Below are 14742 nucleotides of genomic sequence, written 5' to 3' on the forward strand. Positions count from 1 at the left end.
ACTTTCATCCCTTTTGTTTTGAAATCAGGAGGTGGCTTTGTCCACGTGCCTGTTCCAAAAATAGACAAGCGTTCCTGCTGACGTTCCCTCCAAAGCTCCAGACAGGCAAAAGCGTCCCAGGTTGACCCAGGGCAGCGGTGCCGTGCCTCACGGTGCATTTCATAGAGGCCCGCAGATGCTGGCGGCGCGGGGTGGGGCGCGTGGGAGTGACCGGTGCCTCCGCTCTGCAGGTCAGATCGACAACCGGAGCAAGCTACGGAACATCGTGGAGCTGCGCCTGGCCGGGCTGGACATCACGGACGCCTCGCTGCGGCTGATCATCAGGCACATGCCCCTGCTCTCCAAACTCAATCTCAGTTACTGTAACCACGTGACAGATCAGTCTATCAACCTGCTGACCGCCGTCGGAACCACCACGCGCGACTCCTTAACGGAAATTAATTTATCAGGTGAGGGATGCGGGGAGCTGCCAGGGCATCCCAGCTGTGAGGGGGCTTGGACCCGGCCCCGCCTGCTCCTGGTGGAGCTCCCTGGCAGCAGCTGCTGCCACGCTGTGCCGCTGGTGGAAACGGCCCCGCAGCTGCCAGGAGCTGTTGTATCCACACTCATCCTCCCGGGGGATTTTCTCCACATCTGGGCTGCCTGGCTTGATCCCCTGGGTTACACAACAGCTGGGGGATGGGGATGGGGATGGAGCTGGCAGGGATTCCTCTGCTGGGGATGAGGATGAGGATGGAGCTGGCAGGGATTCCTCTGCTGGGGATGAGGATGAGGATGGAGCTGGCAGGGATTCCTCTGCTGGGGATGGGAATGGGGATGAGGGTGGAGCTGGCAGGGATTCCTCTGCTGGGGATGGAGCTGGTGTGGGGATTCCTCTGCTGGGGATGGGGATGAGGATGGAGCTGGCAGGGATTCCTCTGCTGGGGATGGGGATGGAGCTGGTGTGGGGATTCCTCGTGCTGGATGGAGGAAAAAATCGGTGCTGAATTCCTCCCCTCTGCTCTCCCCAGACTGCAATAAGGTCACTGACCAGTGCCTGTCTTACTTCAAACGTTGTGGGAACATCTGCCAGATCGACCTGAGGTACTGCAAGCAGGTGACGAAGGAGGGCTGTGAGCAGTTCATAGCAGAGATGTCCGTGAGCGTCCAGTTCGGGCAGGTGGAAGAAAAACTTCTGCAAAAACTGAGTTAGTTAAAGGACTCGTGTAAATACTGGGGCGAGGGGGGGAAGGGACTAAGAACACGTAGGGATTTTATTTTCAATTGGGAACTTGGAATATCAGAAAATGCCGCGATTGGATTTTACAACTCTTGTTGAGGAGAGAACAACGTGAAACTACCCATGTTAAGAATTTCAACTTGTGCCACTAATTCAGTCCACCTGGGATGACCTGCACTGGCTCTTATGCAAATTCATAAGGCGACTGTTACCGATGATAATTGTTCACACCCTGGAAGACGACTGAGCTCCAAGAAATACTGTTATTTAAAGTACCACAGCATGTGCTTGGTAGTGTAAATTTGATTTCTGCTTTTCATTTCTTAAAACAAGAAAAAAAAAAAGTTGGTGTCATTTAAGTGGACCACGCACTGCATTTCTGCCTTCTTAACACGTTTTGTTTTGTTACATCTTACATTATGCAGAACTATTTTTGTACAAAAATTGTTTAAAAATTATTTATGCAATGTTTGAATGCATTACCAGTGTTTCGGTTTTGATTGCCAATTTTTATCTTTACTTATGGTAGGCGAGAACTTAACCTATACTTCGTAGGCAGTATCTATCTACAAACGTGCCCAGGTCAGGAAAAGTAGGTTCATACTTTCAACTTAAAGCATGTTTTAATGGAAGTTTATATCCTGCTTTGTATACTTCAGAAGTGACATAAGCATGTTGTGGAAATAAGGTGTAAATTATAGTTGAAGTAAAACACTTTTATCTGTATAGAAATCACCTTTTTCTCAAAATTTTAAAAAAATTCCAATTTCAGCTTTTGCACATAGGAGGGTTTCACTCTGTAGCATGAGCTCTTGTACTCAATATAAAATTAATTTATACAGTGAGTCCAGCAGTAGAATAAATGGTCAAACGTAGTCTCTCTTTCTTTGAAGTGTGAGTTGAGTTCTCATTTAAGGTTTATAACATGGTTATTTCCTGATTGTAAAATTCTGCATTCATAAGTGCCATTGTTGTACGGTGTTGTTTTCGTAGACCTTCCTGATGCAGTTTTACCTTTGTTGAATTTGTATAAACAATTGTACAAAAACAGGCGCTGGCTCTGCGCGTTTCTGTCGGGGCAGGGGGTGGCTGCAGGGAGCTCTGGCCCAGGGCTCCGAGCACTTTCCAGGGCATTGTTACAGCCAGGGATCTGCCCAGAGCAGGCTCCAGGAGCACGGACAGCTTGAGAACATTAAACCTGGAGCTGAGTAACCCCCGGCACTGCCAGGGCTGGGTAAGAAAAGAGACAGAGGCTGAGAGAGCCCATCACCCATCTTTATTGAGTTCGAGTGGCTAACGAGCAGCATGGAAATAACACCGAGGGCATGTCTGTCTTCATTAGCCTCCCCTCTGGACAGACTCCAGGAATTAAGTACCTTTAAAAAGTTACTTCTAAAAAATAAAGCCATTGAGAGGTTTGCTCCCTTCTGAAAAATACCCAGTAGAGCTTGGAGCTGTGTTTTGAGTGAGGAGGAGCTGCTTTCTCTCTTCCAAGCCAGTCACAAAAATGAGAGCAGGTGCCAGTGCAGCACAGTCCAGTTCTCAGGTCCTGCACCCTCAGCCAAGCACAGCCTTGGCTCTGGAACTTTGCTGCCACATGGGAAATCAAAGGAGAAACTGTACATTTTTTAACCAACTTTGCTTAAAGAATAACTGGACACACATGGTCCTTCCTCACCTCTTTGCCACCGTGAGCTTCACCGATCCCAGTCGTGGCCATGCTTGGGTCACATGGGTCCTGTTCTCGCCCCAGCACGAGCTCCTCTCGCTGCTCCCTTCCCCAGGTCACTGCTCACAGACATCCTCCAGGGCCCCTTACAATTCCTGCCCCAAGAGGACCTGGACCCCAGCTCACGGCACAAAGCTCAGCCTGCCCCTGGGCCGGGGGCTGGCAGCAGCACGGGGCCTCAGCAGCCCCTGGGAAGCTGCTTTGGGTGACCTGGCTTCGGCTGAAAGTCCGTGAACAGGAGATTTCAAACAAAACCTGTCCCTGCTCCTGCCTCCCCTCCCCAGTTAAGGTTAGTAACGCCGTACATTCCACGTTAGCAGCGAGGAGCTGGCGCCCCTGGTCGGGATTCACAGTAACATCAGGCATCAGGCTGTCGGCACATGGAGTACAATCATCACAGAGTAATAGTTACAACAGGCATGAGTGGATTGAGGACCACGCTAACATGGTTTACTATAGTACCCCTTCTTAAAAAAATAGTTTATTCCTAAACTAAAAACCACTTCGGAACTGGTTTCTGGAGCCACCAGGCAGAGCCCGTGTGGCCCCTGAGCCCTGCAGAGTGATGGAGTGTTTTGCACACTGACAGAGAACAGCCAAGACAGCACACGTCTCATGACAGACATTCAGAGGGAGCAATCAGCGTAAAGCAAGATTGCTTAAGGGCTTCTGTGCGGGAACAGTTCATGGCAGTGCTTCCTAAGCTGTGTCCGACCCCGGCTCGGCGGCCAGGCTGTCGGAACAGATACATTCTATCGTTAGGGAAAAGCTGAATAATCAACCGATATATTCATTGCTTCTAATGCACTAGACAACACCACGGGCTAACAGGCTCAAGCAGAGGTGTTTGCTGACCACTTGCCGAGTGCTGAATGCGTAAGGGCAGGTGAGATTCTTCAGAAGAGAGCAAGAACTGCTGTAAACAGTTTGACTCCAACCATCTGTGGGGCTGTAAGGTCAGTGGGGCAGCGCCTGGGCCTGCCCAGCCCTGCGCTGCAGGAGCTGCTTGAAAAACCTTTCACCGACTTCTACATCTTGACGTTGAAAAGGCCGAGTTTAACCAAAACGACAACGCTGCCGCGTGCCCCAGGGCCCAGCACTCCTGCCCACAGGAATCCTGCCCACAGGAATCCTGCCCGGGGCATGGGGGCAGGGCTGGGTTAGGATTTGAAGACGTGCACGGCCCGCACAACGTACTGTCGGCAGATGGGGCACTCGCTCATCCTCTTGCCGCACTTGGTGCAGGTGACCATGTGGCCGCACTCCAGCAGCACGCAGTCGATCACGGCGTCCATGCAGATGCGGCACAGGCTGTCGTCGTCCTCGTTCAGCTGCATCCTCTCCCCCTCTGCAAACCAACAGAGAGGGAGGTCACGGCTCTGGGCCCTGCAGAGCCAGGGCAGTTCCAGCCCAGCCATGCTCTGTCCCCTCACATGAACTTTTTTAACCCCCAGCTATGAATTAATCTATATTCCTCCAAAAATAAGCAAAGAAATAAGAACTAGGAAGCCCCTCAAGTGAACATCCAATATTTGGCTTCATTCTTTAAACTCAAGGAACTGTTTTCAATTCCGAATGTAATGACTGCGAAATAACGTGGATTAAAATTCAGAGCATGTTGGTTTTCCGTGTCGGAGCTCACTGTTTGGCAGAACACTTTCCTCAGAAGATTAAACACAATAATAATAAAGCAGACTAAGAAGCAGAAGCCTTAAGTAGGCCATAAAGGTGGCAGAAGTGAACAAACCTGTCAAGTTTCACTGCATATAGTCACCATCCCCATCAAGAACTGAACATTCCACCAGATCATGGCAAAAAAAAAAAAAACCTGAAGTTTCCAGTTTTTTCCCAAGTTTTGTGTAAGAAAGAACTGGTCTGAGGACAAATTACACAAGTGAAAGACTCCAACTGCTGTGTGGAGCAGAGGGCAGAACAGCAGCCACTGAGCTGCAGCCACAGAACAACCTTATGGAAGTGTGCACTGAGACCAAAGCACCTGGACTTGTCACTGTAGATTTCAATTCTGCACTAACAGACCCAAAGTGCCCTGATCTGCACAGCTACAGAGCAGCTCTGGCTAACGCCCTGTGAAACCCAGCAAAGCACAGGGAGGTGCCGAGTTGCAGCTCTCTGAGGAACCAGTTCTCAGTTGTGCAATTTTACCTTCACCGTGAAAGCTGAGCTCTCCAAGCTTTGGAAGAAAGTCTCAAAAATCCAGCACAACCCTGGAAAGCTTTGTTTAATCACTACAGCCATGTTCAGCTACTCTAGGGGCACCCTGCATTGTTAAAACACATTTTCCAGGTGTTCCAGCAGAGCAGACAGAGGTCACGTACCAAGTTCTTCCACTGGCAGAACCAAACCAGAAACTGGAAACCAGAAACTCAGTAGTCTTAAGAAAGCAGAAATTAAGTATAAACCTACGTGTCTTGTGGTTCTCCTCGCTCTCTCTGTACAGCCTGCTCACTTTTTCCACAAGTTCCCATTTTTCACAGCATCCTGAGTAGTTGACAAAGTTGCAGGCGAGGATTTCCTTCAGCTGCCGAACGCTCATCCCTTCGATGTCCTCCAGGCTGGAGATGTCGGACAGGGAGGCCCTCGCTCTCTTCCTGCCCAGCCCCGGGGTCTGAAACACATCAGTTGTGTGGTTTTAACTGCCCTGCTTGCTTCAGAGCACGTGAAGCTGCAGCAGCTTGGCTAAAGTTTAATTCTTTTTGAAAGCCAGCGTGTGCACACAGTCATTGCTAGACACAGCAAACTCTGGAAGAACCAGAGCAAGAGGCCAAATGCTGGCAGATATAGAACACTTTATGGTGTCACATGCCAAAAATTCTTTGGATATCTCACCTGCTCTTCTGCACTTTCTTCTTCTTCATTATTCACAGACGTTTCAGTTTGTCCCTGTGTACAAAATGAAACTCATCAGGATAAAAACCCATGTTATTCCCTTATAAAACACTTTCCTTCCTTCCAAGGTGATCTCAGGTGAGAATGAAATGACATTTTGAAGTTTCAATTGCTACTAATCATTCCAGGTTTAAGTCACTTCTGACATGAATTAAGAATCTTTGCTAATTATCTCCAGCTTTCAGGTGCAAGGTACAAAAGGCATTTTTCCTGCCCCTCCAAACTGTATCAATTGGTGTTTTATTTTAAATTAACATAACTATTAAAAATACATGTATATATAAAATAAATCAATGCTATTGCATAAAACATGTTAACCACTGTACCCGTGAAGGTGTTCCACTTCCTGTGCTCCCCCTCCTGCTGGCAAGCTCTCCTGGGTTTGACATGGATACAGAGGTGGAAAAGGGATGGGTGAAAAAGCCCGAGGTCTGTGACCGCGACGAGCGCAAGCTGCCAGCGTCCATGTCCTCCTCTGTCCCCAAGCCATGGTGGCACAGCACCAGGTCCACCAGGTCTTCCTTCTCCCTGCAGGTGTCCGTGGGGATGTTCCTGAGGATCAGGTACTGGCGCAGATCCTTCACTTTCAATCTCATTAGCTGAGGGCGCTGGAAGGCCGTTTCTTGCAGCAAGTGACAAGTGGAACATCTTCTGAGATTCTCTTGTAGGACTGAACAAACCGAGCAGAAATCCTTTTTGCAGTCACAACACACGTGCTGAGGGGAAAGGAGGGAGCCGTTCAGCTCTGGCTCACAGGAAACAAACCCAGGCCCTGCTCTCTGCTTCTCCGGGCTACAGAATTTACTATTGGCTCTCCCACTGTCGGTTGTGACAGACATGATTTTTAAGATTTAAACACAGACAGCTGCCCTGTCAGTTTTGCAAGTGTTCCAAGGGAGTCCCTCGGTTTTCTGGCACTACTGAAGCTGATTTGAGGTTTCAGTGAAAAATATTATGAATAAACAAATTAATAAAGTGCTCAAGTTGTAGTTTAGACAACAAACGAAACTAAAACCAATTTTATGGTCTGTTAAAATACTTCTGAATGTACTGTCACTGCTCCTTTCATGTGTGTAAAACAACAGTAAAACCCCAAACCAGAGAACCTACTGCTTCCTCAACTGATTGCAAGAAGTCAAAGTAGGCTTCACACGTGATGAATCACATGGGAGGGAAATACTCCCAAAAGCACAGATGTCACTTCTGACGAGAGCTTTGTTCAAAGGACTCACAATACACAAAAGCTGGGATACACAAGACTGTCAGCTTCCAGCTGCTGTGAACAAACCCCAACTGCTCAAGGTTTCCAGGATTATTGTAAATTAATACTGGCTTCAGAAATGCTCCCACACAACGCTTCACTCAACAAAGCCTTGCCATGTGAACAGGACACAGAAGGGGAAAACAACACCCAAACTGAGGGAAGAGGCTTCATCTCAAAGAGCTGCAGAGGATTAGGTCACTGAGGGGGCAAAATAACAATCCTGGACAGTTGTGATACACAGAAATAATAAAATAATCTCAGTTTTATTTATCTGCATTAATTTTATTTATCTGCTTCCCAAAGAAGGAAGAGGCTGCTGGAACACAACAGCCTTGAGCAGAACTAAAGCTGATCAGGAAACAACCAGAAATGCATGAGAAGTTCCAGAAAGAAACTCTCATACTGTATTGTGAGTTTTTAACTTTTCCATCACCCAGTTTGTTCACTCCAGTACTCAACCAGTATTTGGAGCCATCTTCAAAAGCAGATTTGCTTTACTGTTCAAGATCCCAAAGCTAACACGTTTATCTTACAAATCAGAGCCCATCAATTTCCAGGCCAGCGCAGATCCAAAGTGTCGCTGACTAATGAACATCAGACTGACTTACTAACTTCTCATCCTGGCTGACAATAATTTCTTGTGACCTCAGAATAAGGCACTTCCTTGCTCCCTGAGGCTTGGATCTGCCTCAGGATTCTGAGAAAAACGCTCATCTCCCAGTATGCCACAGAGGAGTTCAGAGCGGTAAAAATCCAGCGCAATAGGAAATATACTCACTTTTTTCCTGGAAGATGAGAAGGCAACTCCACAGGCTTTGCAGACGATGTTGGTGCGGGCTGCAGCAGGAGCTGGGTATGCTGAGAAGCCGGTGCTTGGTGTAAACCTGAAGGGGCCAGCACCTCCCCCAAAGCCAGCCTGCTGGCCACGCACTGCTCCCGTGCCCATGACTTCATTCAGCAACCCGCAGCAGGAAGCCCACATGGAAGTAGCTCCCGCCTGAAAACATCACAGAGCAAAGGCAGAAGATCAGGATCTGGAAGCCCAGGTCAGATGGGAGCGGCTGCTGAGGAGCTGCTCCACTCCCTCCGTCACCGTCCCAGGAGCACGCGGTGCCAGCGGGACCCCGGCTGTGCCAGACCAGCTCCGCTCGCTGAAACCCACGGTGGGGAAGATTTGCCTCCAGAGGCCACGGCGGGCACGGGGAGCTCCCACTCGGCTCTCCTCCTCTGGAGAATTCCCCACAGAGAGAGGCAGGAGTCTGAGGAGTGATGCAACAGCAGAGCCAAGGAGCAGCTGAGAGCCCACTGCAGGTGAGGGCAAACCCCAACGGGACACAAACAGCAACTCCCACCATGAATGCACAACTGTCCCTGCACGATCTGCTCCACAACTCACCCAGCTCTGCATGACTCACAACAAAACTCTCTCTAAAATCACATTCCTGGCTTTCAAACTCGAAAACCAACCCTCGGCAGAAGATAATTACAGCCTGGTTTCACCGAGAAGAAAACATTTTTCAAGATCTCCCTGAACCTCCTTGCTTTGTTGCCTTACAGAATGTCTAACAAAAGTTAAAATAAATCTAAATAAGTTTATTTTCTACTGATTGTATTTCAGTTTTAAGTCACATGAAAGAGTGGAAATTTTGAACACATAAACAAAGTGCTGCTTTTTATCCCTGGAAGCCTTAGGCACTTGATTCTCTATCCAAAGCTCATATTCTACTTAAAGGTGGAACTCGGACTCGAGTTGGGCAGGTCACAGTTTAATCACTGTCAGGTGGCTCCCTGAGACCTGCTAGAAAAAACACAAGGGGCAAACAATCACATCAGGTTCTCCCTGAAAGGAAACTGAGGCGTACAACTTCCTTTAAGCACCACTATTTTTTCATACTTTTTTTCTTTAACAGCTGTCCCCTTTTTCACTCCAGGGCACCAAGACAGAAAATCATTGCTTTTGAGACTTTTAAACCTTGCTGTAAAACCCCAACCAACCAGGACACAAACTTTAGCTCTGCAAGGTGGTGCTTTAATTCCTGGCGTAACCACACTAATTTCTGCACGAAGTTGCACATTTGCCCTGATCTGAACACAATCCTCTTACATCGGTGGGAACTTCATGCCAGAACAACTGGGGACGGGCCAGTCTCCCTTCAAAGCACCGAGCACAAAAGGTAAGAACAGGAGCTTCAGTTACAACATCAAATACACATTCTAATGAAATCCTCTCATCTGTTCAATCCACTCATCGCTGTGGGCATTTCAACAGCAGCATTCATCCTGGTGAAGCGAGAACCCTCTGTGCCCCGGGCACCCCAGGAGATCTCCCTCAGCTTCCTCCAGGGGATGAAGTCCAGCAGCCCTTCCCTGAGCTGCAGGGAGCTCCCACAGCTCACTCCAGCCTGGAGCTCCCACCCAGCCTCAGACCAAAGCTTGTTTTATAGTTGTCCATTGCAAGCACTGTGGAAACGCATTAATATTCATTTTCCCTGGACAAAACATAATTATCCTGGTTTATTAGGTAAGAGCAATTAACTTTCCAGAAATACATCCTGAAAAGCAATGACAGTCCAGCAGAGCTCTGAGTTTAGAACTTGGAACTTCTGAAAAATACCTCCTCTCATCTTAAGGGAAAGCTGTAACACAGCCAGTCCTCTCATTCACCTCTTCTTCAAAACTGAGGAGCTAATTATGTACCTGAAACATTTTAAAGCAGCCACATACAAATAACAGAAAAATAAAATAACGAACCAAAAGGATCTGTCAAAATTCAACTTCCATTTTACACAACTATGGCCTGTTCAGGGGGTCACAGCAGCAGCAGGACACACAATGACTGAAAGGACACAAGACATTTGATAGCACAGCCCTGGCTGAGTTTAACACCTGCTTCTTGGACTTATTTTATTCCAGAGCCTGTAACAACTGTTCACACATCACTGTCAACACCAAACATATATATTTTTAGGAACTTTTCACTGTCCATTTTGGACACACCGAAGTTGTTGGTATGAACAGAAAACCTCTTTATCTTGCTGCCAACCACTCACTTAAGGTGAAAGGCAGGGCTACGTGGGCATTGTCTCCTTAGCCCACGTCACCTGCGGATTCCTTCTGCGCCCTCAGGTCATTAACTGATAATTGAATTACAGCGTCTAGACTCTCCATATTGCTCTGTAAAAGAAACGGCACCGTGCTGAAAAGCACCAACACAACACACAAATTAAACACGCCAAGACAAAATATCCCTTCCTTGAGAATGAATCAAAACATTCCTTGTTTCTGCACCAAAACCATCAGTCTCCACTCCTATGGACAAGCTGCCATCGGTATCGTCCCTATCCATACCTTAAGTGCATTTCATAGGAGCAAAATCCTGCGTTCCAGCTTCTCGGCTGTCGTTTTCAGCTTTAAGGCTGTTCAGTTACCCGACGAGGATTTCACCTGCTGCTCCTGACACACCTGTGCAACCTGGGTGTGCTACCCAAGCGGCAGAACGACACGCGAGCGGTGGGAGGGATTTATTTTCCATCATTTTAACTGAAACTTCCTCTTTACCCCCACCTTTGGACCAAGCAGAGCTTTTCCGGGACGGGCCAATAGCCCCGGGCGCGACGCGGCGCCTCAGGGGAGCGAGCGGGGCTCCGGGAGCCGCCGTGCCCCTCACAGGCCCGGCCGGGCCCTGCCCGGCTGCTGACTCAGCGCGGGGCCTCAGCTCGGCCCGCGGGCCCGGGCGCCCCTCACAGCGGGGCCGCGGCCTGAGGCGAGCCCGAGGGGCGGCGCGGCCCGGACATCCCGCCGGGCTCCCGGGCCCGTTACCCTCCCCGCTTCGCTCCCTCCTCCTTCGTCCCTTGCTCGCGGAGGGAGAGGCGCTTTCCCCGGCTGGCTGCAGCCCTCACAGTCGCGGACCCCCCCTCACCTTCATGGCCGCTCCCGCCGCTCCAGCGCCGCGCCGCCCCCGCCCCGCGCCGACCCCGCCGGGCCGCCGCTCGGAGGGCGGGCCCTGCCGCCGCGCCGCACGCCATTGGCTGCCGCGCCGCCGCGCCGCGCGTCTATTGGCTGCTGCGCCCCGACGGCGAGCGGGAGCGACCAATGGTAGCAGAGGACACGGCGGGGCCGAGGGGGCGCGGAAATGCCCGAGCGGGGCCGGGACACGCGGGGGCACCGGGGGTGGCACCGATGGGCACCGAGGGTGGCACTGATGGAGCACCGGGGGTGGCACCGATGGGACACCGGGGGTGGCACTGAGGGTAGCACTGATGGGACACCGGGGGTGGCACTAATGCAGCACCAGGGGTGGCACGGATGGACACCGAGGGTGGCACTGATGGGACACCGAGGGTGGCATTGATGGAGCACCAGGGTTGGCACCAATGGGACACCGAGGGTGGCACTGATGGAGCACCAGGGTTGGCACCAATGGGACACCGAGGGTGGCACTGATGGAGCACCAGGGGTGGCACTGATGGGCACCGAGGGTGGCACTGATGGAGCACCAGGGGTGGCACCGATGGGACACCGGGGGTGGCAGCGGTGGCAGCGATGGTGTCACTGACAGTGGCAGCGATGGTGCCACCCGAGGTGCTGCCGCCCCTGCACGCGGCCGTGGCACGCCTGGAGCGCTGTGTGCAGCCCTGCGCCCCTCAGGCAGGACAGAGGGCAGAGCCCAGCGGGAGGCACGGACACGGTGACGGCTCTGGAGCAGCTCTCCTAGAGGGACAGGCTGTGGGAGCTGCGTGCAGGACAGGACACAGAGGGGATCTCATCAGTCCATGCCAACATCTCCAAGGGGTGCCAGGAGGATGGTGCCAGGCTCTTTTTGGTGGTGCCCAGTGACAGCACGAAGAGGAATGGCCATAAATGAAAACACAAGAAGTTCCACCTCAACATGAGGAAGAGCTGCTTCCCATGGAGGGTGGCAGAGGTGGAACTGCCCAGGGAGGATTCTCCCTCTGTGGAGCCTTCCAGTGCCACCCGTGCCATGGCAGGGACACCTTCCTCTGTCCCAGGCTGTTCCAGGCCCTGTCCTGCCCTTGGGCACTCCAAGGACACCCTGTGCCAGGGCCTGCCCACCTATGAGTAAAGAATTTCCCCCCAACACCAATCCCAAATCCATCCTCTTTCAGTTATATTCTATCAAACCCTTTGGTGAGAACCATTAAACTTGAGAAAAGAGTTATTATTTAAAAATCCACTTCTAGTGAGCTCCTAGATGCCATTATTATTTGCTCTAGGCTGTGAGTGGGATATATATATATGTATAAAATATATAAAATAATAATCACAGATTGCAAGAACTGAAAGCTTTTAACCAGAAGATCACATTACAGAAAACTCAGCAGCACAAACCTGACCAAGGCTTCAGGAAAGCTTTATGTAAGAGCACACAGGGCCAAGAACCAGGCAGGGCTTTGCCAAAAAGAGGAACAGACAAAAGTGGCTGAAAATAAACACAGAGCACAAATCAAATTTACCCCTACAAAGGGTTGGATGCAATCTGCTAATTTCTGCAGGAAGGATCTATTTTTGGAGCAAAAGAAGTGGGTAAAAAAAGAGAAAAAAAAAAGGTGGGTAATTGCCATGTGAATAGCACAGTCCTGGCAGCCTCAGGAGTAAGAGCAGAGAGTGCACACAGCCCAACTTCTGGATTTGCACTGACACCACATTTCAATTCAAAATCAGGTCACCTTATTTCAGAAATGCTTATGCTCCTTGACAAGCTTTAGATATGCTCTGAACTCGTACACATGACTTAATAAAAAAGTCTTTTTTTCCCCCCAATAATAGCTTGCCATTTTAGTCAAAGTGACAGAAAAAATAGAAAAGCCTTGTGAATACAACGTTGGAGCTTGCAATGGCACATTCCTCACATTTCTCATGCCAGGGACTGCTTAAAGACACCTTAAAAATATCAGTACAGTTTGGTTTTTAAGAAGTTCTCTGTCATCTAAACTCTGTCAACTCAGTGTCACCCTTGAAGTACCAAGTTATACACATCTTTTTGTTAATAATATTACATTAAAACATGAGAAGTCCCCATGCTGTGATGGGGTAAAAGCTGTCCCAAACCAAGCAAAACCCAACATTTTCCCTTTTTCTCCGTTAAGGATTTGCTAGCAAGAAATCCTCCCAAACACAGATGTTTCAGGGAGTAACGTGGGCCTGACAGAGCTGAGATCTGGTGACAGTGCTGGCAGCTGCACTTGCCACTCCTGCCTTAATTTGGGCAGATCTGGATGAATCATGTCCTTAACATGTGACTGGAGATGACTTTTACTGCATCAGCCTGCCCAGACTGTAACCACGCTGAGGGTTTGAAGTGAGGCCCTTGAGCTGTGCCAGCTCCTCCGTGGGTGAAAAGGAGCATTTCAAGAGGTTCTATTAATAAAAGCCTTGCCCTCGCTGAGCCTCCAGGACTGTGCCAAAGCAGCATTAAAAGATTTAAATCTATTACTGAGAGATGTCCCATTTCCTCCTGCCACCAAATAAGGAGTGACAACGACTCGCTGCAGCTCTGTAATCCCCCAGGGTTTACCCAGCACCAGAGCCAGAGGGAGGGAAGGGATTCTTCCCAGGAATATTAATCTGGTTTTCATTTAACAACCTGTAAAATTTAATTGTAAAGTTTAAAAAGACAAATTTAATTGCTGGGCTTTATCTGGGGATTCCAGGTTGGATATTAATGGCTGTGGGAAGGATCAGGGAATCACAGAATTAGAATGGTTTGGGTTGGAAGGGACCCTAAAGATCTGTTATTTCCAATCCCCTGCCATGGGCAGGGACACCTTCCCCTATCCCAGATTACTCCAAACCCTGTCCAACCTGGCCTTGGACACTTCCAGGGATCCAGGGGCAGCCACAGCTGCTCTGGGCACCCTAAGCCAGGTCCTCACCCCACTCTCAGGGAGGAATTTCTTCCCAAAATCCCATCCAACCCTGCCCTCTGTCAGTGGGAGCCATTCCCCGTGTCCTGTCACTCCAGGCCCTTGTGAACAGTCTCCCTCCATCTTTCTTGTCAGCCCTTCAGGCTCTGAAAAGCCACAATGAGGTCACCCCAAAACTTCTCTTTTCCAGGCTGCACGACCCCAGTTCTCTCAGCCTTTCCTCACAGGATGCTCCATCCCTCAGATTATCCTGGTGCCCCCTCTGGCCTCGCTGCTGGCCACAGCCTATTTTAGGTGAGATAAAAGATGACTTTCTCAGCTGGGTTACCTAATCTTGGATTTAACACAATCAAAGTCAGCTCTCACTGCTGGGTTTCAGTGTGAGAGCTGATTTCAATGTCCTCTGAAAGTGGATTCTAAAGGGTCTCTCTGCACCACGCACTGAAGGATTGGCAGCAGAGCTCACACTCTGGCTCCAGAGCCTTGCAAAGAGACATCAGAACCAGATGTTTGTCGTTTCCTCTTCCCTCGCAGCCCTTGCACAGCCCAGCCTTTACCTCATCCCCGCCCTGCCCTGCCCTGCCACGCCACCAGCTCCGTGTTTCCACCCGGGCCACCCGGCTTTATTTTCAGGAAATGTCAGCACATTGACCTTTCAAACATAATAGCTGCTGTCACTGCCTGGGATCTGTGCTCAGACACAGCTCAATGAGTTCATTGAGGGCGAGGAAATCATCAT

At 49.9% G+C, this 14742-nt stretch overlaps 2 protein-coding genes across 11 annotated transcripts in view; one reads left to right on the plus strand and one right to left on the minus strand.

Annotated features, from left to right (window-relative positions):
* KDM2B (lysine demethylase 2B) overlaps positions 1–2269 on the plus strand; it is a 105970-nt gene extending 103701 nt beyond the window's left edge. For all 9 annotated transcript variants that reach the window (XM_038151965.1, XM_038151966.1, XM_038151968.1 and 6 more), the window contains 2 exons: positions 231–449; positions 1011–2269. In XM_038151965.1, coding sequence (XP_038007893.1) covers positions 231–449; positions 1011–1192 — 401 coding nt within the window. In that variant the 3' untranslated portion in view covers positions 1193–2269. The remainder of the gene's footprint in view (positions 1–230; positions 450–1010) is intronic.
* A 204-nt stretch (positions 2270–2473) lies between these two features.
* On the minus strand, positions 2474–11122 carry RNF34 (ring finger protein 34). Of its 2 annotated transcripts, none has more exons than XM_038151975.1 (6): positions 11039–11122; positions 7898–8116; positions 6182–6571; positions 5796–5849; positions 5373–5574; positions 2474–4296 (listed from the first exon to the last, which is right to left on the minus strand). In XM_038151975.1, exons 1-6 carry the CDS (start codon positions 11042–11044, stop codon positions 4109–4111), a joined length of 1059 nt encoding a protein of 352 aa, XP_038007903.1. In that variant the 5' UTR covers positions 11045–11122; the 3' UTR covers positions 2474–4108. The 2 variants fall into 2 exon arrangements, with proteins under 2 accessions (XP_038007903.1, XP_038007904.1); XM_038151976.1 differs by lacking the exon at positions 11039–11122 and adding an exon at positions 10468–11018.
* Between the last annotated feature and the right edge of the window lie 3620 nt (positions 11123–14742).

This window comes from Motacilla alba, chromosome 15 (assembly GCF_015832195.1).
Source record: "Motacilla alba alba isolate MOTALB_02 chromosome 15, Motacilla_alba_V1.0_pri, whole genome shotgun sequence".
Lineage (NCBI taxonomy): Eukaryota > Metazoa > Chordata > Aves > Passeriformes > Motacillidae > Motacilla > Motacilla alba.